Raw genomic sequence first — 2,422 nt, 5'->3', positions numbered from 1 at the left:
GTACTATATTGTGATATAGGATTAAATAGGACAATCATAAAGTGCTTTGAAAACGCTCAGTGGAGACAATGTTAGTTCACGTTCATGTTACGTACACATGTAATGGTGCAATTTCATCCAATCTCTCCAAGCACATATATTTACCATGAAGATGATTGAAAAAGAGAATTTGAATTTAATTGTAGGCAATCAAAAAACAGGACTCTCTGTCCAAACAAAACGCAGGAACTTTTACACAAGTATTCTTTTTAAGTTAATTTACTTGAATGTTTTTATATAAGATTATTCATAGGTGAGAATATTTTTCAAATATTCATGGATTTTCGAGATATAATGTTTTCAATAAAAAAATCAGCATTCTTCTTTAGCTCTAGTATGTTGCCATTATTATCTACAAGGTCGTTCAGCATATTGATCCAATAAGTTTTCAATTATTCAGACGGTATAAAAACACCTTGGAATTGTTATATGCATAATGAAATTAAGAAAAACCGACATGTAAATATCTAGATGGCCAAGTATTTAAGATATTTACCCACGGATCCAGTAATTGATTTTTCAATATATATTTAAATATTCGCTGTCTGACCCTGACCAGATTGTGTAGTCAGTACATGAATTATGGATGATAAAACTGAATATAGACCAAATTCATTATAGATTGGTGTGAAACGATGGTCTGGGATCTTGTTGGCTCTAGGTAGCAAGTTTTTTGTCCTTAGCATTTTTTGTTTGGTTCTTTATTTTTGACCCTTTATATTTGCAGCGTTTATTTACCTTTGCCTGTCAGCAACTTTAGAATACAATGATTGTAAAACCTTTTAATGAACCTATATATATATATATATATATATATATATATATATATATATATTATATGTATATATATACACACACACACTATCAATTTGTCGATATATATATATATATACACTTCAAATTTTATATCTGTAAGTTTCAATTGGTCTAACTGCTACAGTAGAAAACTTAATTGTGTAAGAGACTGCGGTATGAAGTTTCCAATGGTTTAAGCTACACAATGCTTGGATTTGTCAGTATTTTAATCAATTATTGAAATCTCAATCACACATACAGTATTTTGTAGAGGTGAAGATAGTTCAGGTCGATGAGTTAAGCTTGCTTTAGAATCATCCACATTCTGTACTTTAAATGGTTATTACAATCATTCTGATCATATTATTTAATGGAGCAACTTTTAAAATTTCTTCTCTGGATCTGACCTTATTTTAACAATTGGCATTATGCAAGAAATGATCACATTCATGTGGAAAAAATCTTCAAACACCACCCTTTATAGTATGGCATGCTCTAGACTTCCAACTTATGGTTTATTGGGTAATACTTGTTCAGAGACCTTGAAATTCTTGAGCCATATATTTCTTTCCTGAAAAAGTCAAAACAGGTTTTGCTGAAATTAAAAAAATAAAACGCTATATAAAACTTGGAATGACTAGAAAGAAAATGACGTGAAACTCCACAAATCCTACTGCATGGATGAAATCGTGGTGCATATACTGCCGCAGAATCGTGTTACAATATAGTACCGAGTATCCTCATTTCCTGGCTTCATTAAGAACTGTATTTATACATGTCTATGTTTTGTAATGTGAGATGTATACATTGATGAATTATATTTTGAAAGATTTTTTTTCTAAATTATATTTTTTAATTTGCAGAGGAATTTTATTAACAGTTATACACTTATTCATATATACATGTATATATGTAAGATTTGCTATAAATTATTTTAATTGATACAGAAATTCTATCACATATCAGTGTGATATTTTTATGTGTATATTGAATCGAAATTTATAATTGTTTCAAAATTTATCTTTTATGTGTGTTCTTTCATCCATTGTAAATTTTGCCCCCCCCCCCCTTTCTACGATTCCTTGTATTGACTGCTAGCTGGGACAATACATTGCACGATAGACATCTTCATTGTATGTATATACCCTATTTACAATACTGTGTTTGTACACATAGCTGTGACTGTGATGTTTTCTTTTATTTCTATGTTACAGTGTCAATATTTGTTCATTAGTGATAATACGATGAGAGAAATCGTTTTCTTTTTAAAATGATTATTTTTTTGGAAATAAAAGGATGAGAATTGAAACTGGAGCCGATTTCTTTCATGACAAAGGTACATTGATTATCAAAAAAAAAACCAAGAGATGTTTGTAAAACACATATGCCCCCCATGGTGCAAAATTGAAAAGGGTTATACACACACACATCATTTAATTGAGAGTAGTATCATCAATTCAAAATATTGAGCAGACAATATCTTCCTATGTCAAGAGTGGATTGACCATGTGACCTAAAAATCAATAGGGGTCATCAACTCCTGAAGATGTACCAGTGTACCAAGTTTGATGTCTGTCAAGCAAAGGGT

General features: G+C 30.4%; 1 protein-coding gene across 5 annotated transcripts in view; it reads left to right on the top strand.

The window, feature by feature from the left end:
* The window catches only part of LOC125670786 (serine/threonine-protein kinase NIM1-like), a 35,663-nt gene extending 33,520 nt beyond the window's left edge, over nt 1–2,143 (top strand). For all 5 annotated transcript variants that reach the window (XM_048906157.2, XM_048906160.2, XM_048906161.2 and 2 more), the window contains one exon: nt 1–2,143. This exon is cut by the window's left edge and continues 727 nt beyond it. In XM_048906157.2, coding sequence (XP_048762114.1) covers nt 1–14 — 14 coding nt within the window. In that variant the 3' untranslated portion in view covers nt 15–2,143.
* The last annotated feature ends 279 nt before the right edge of the window (nt 2,144–2,422 follow it).

Source organism: Ostrea edulis, chromosome 4 (genome assembly GCF_947568905.1).
Source record: "Ostrea edulis chromosome 4, xbOstEdul1.1, whole genome shotgun sequence".
Taxonomy (NCBI): domain Eukaryota; kingdom Metazoa; phylum Mollusca; class Bivalvia; order Ostreida; family Ostreidae; genus Ostrea; species Ostrea edulis.
The sequence above is the reverse complement of the archived record's forward strand: the minus strand, read 5'-3'. Positions and strand labels throughout refer to the sequence as shown.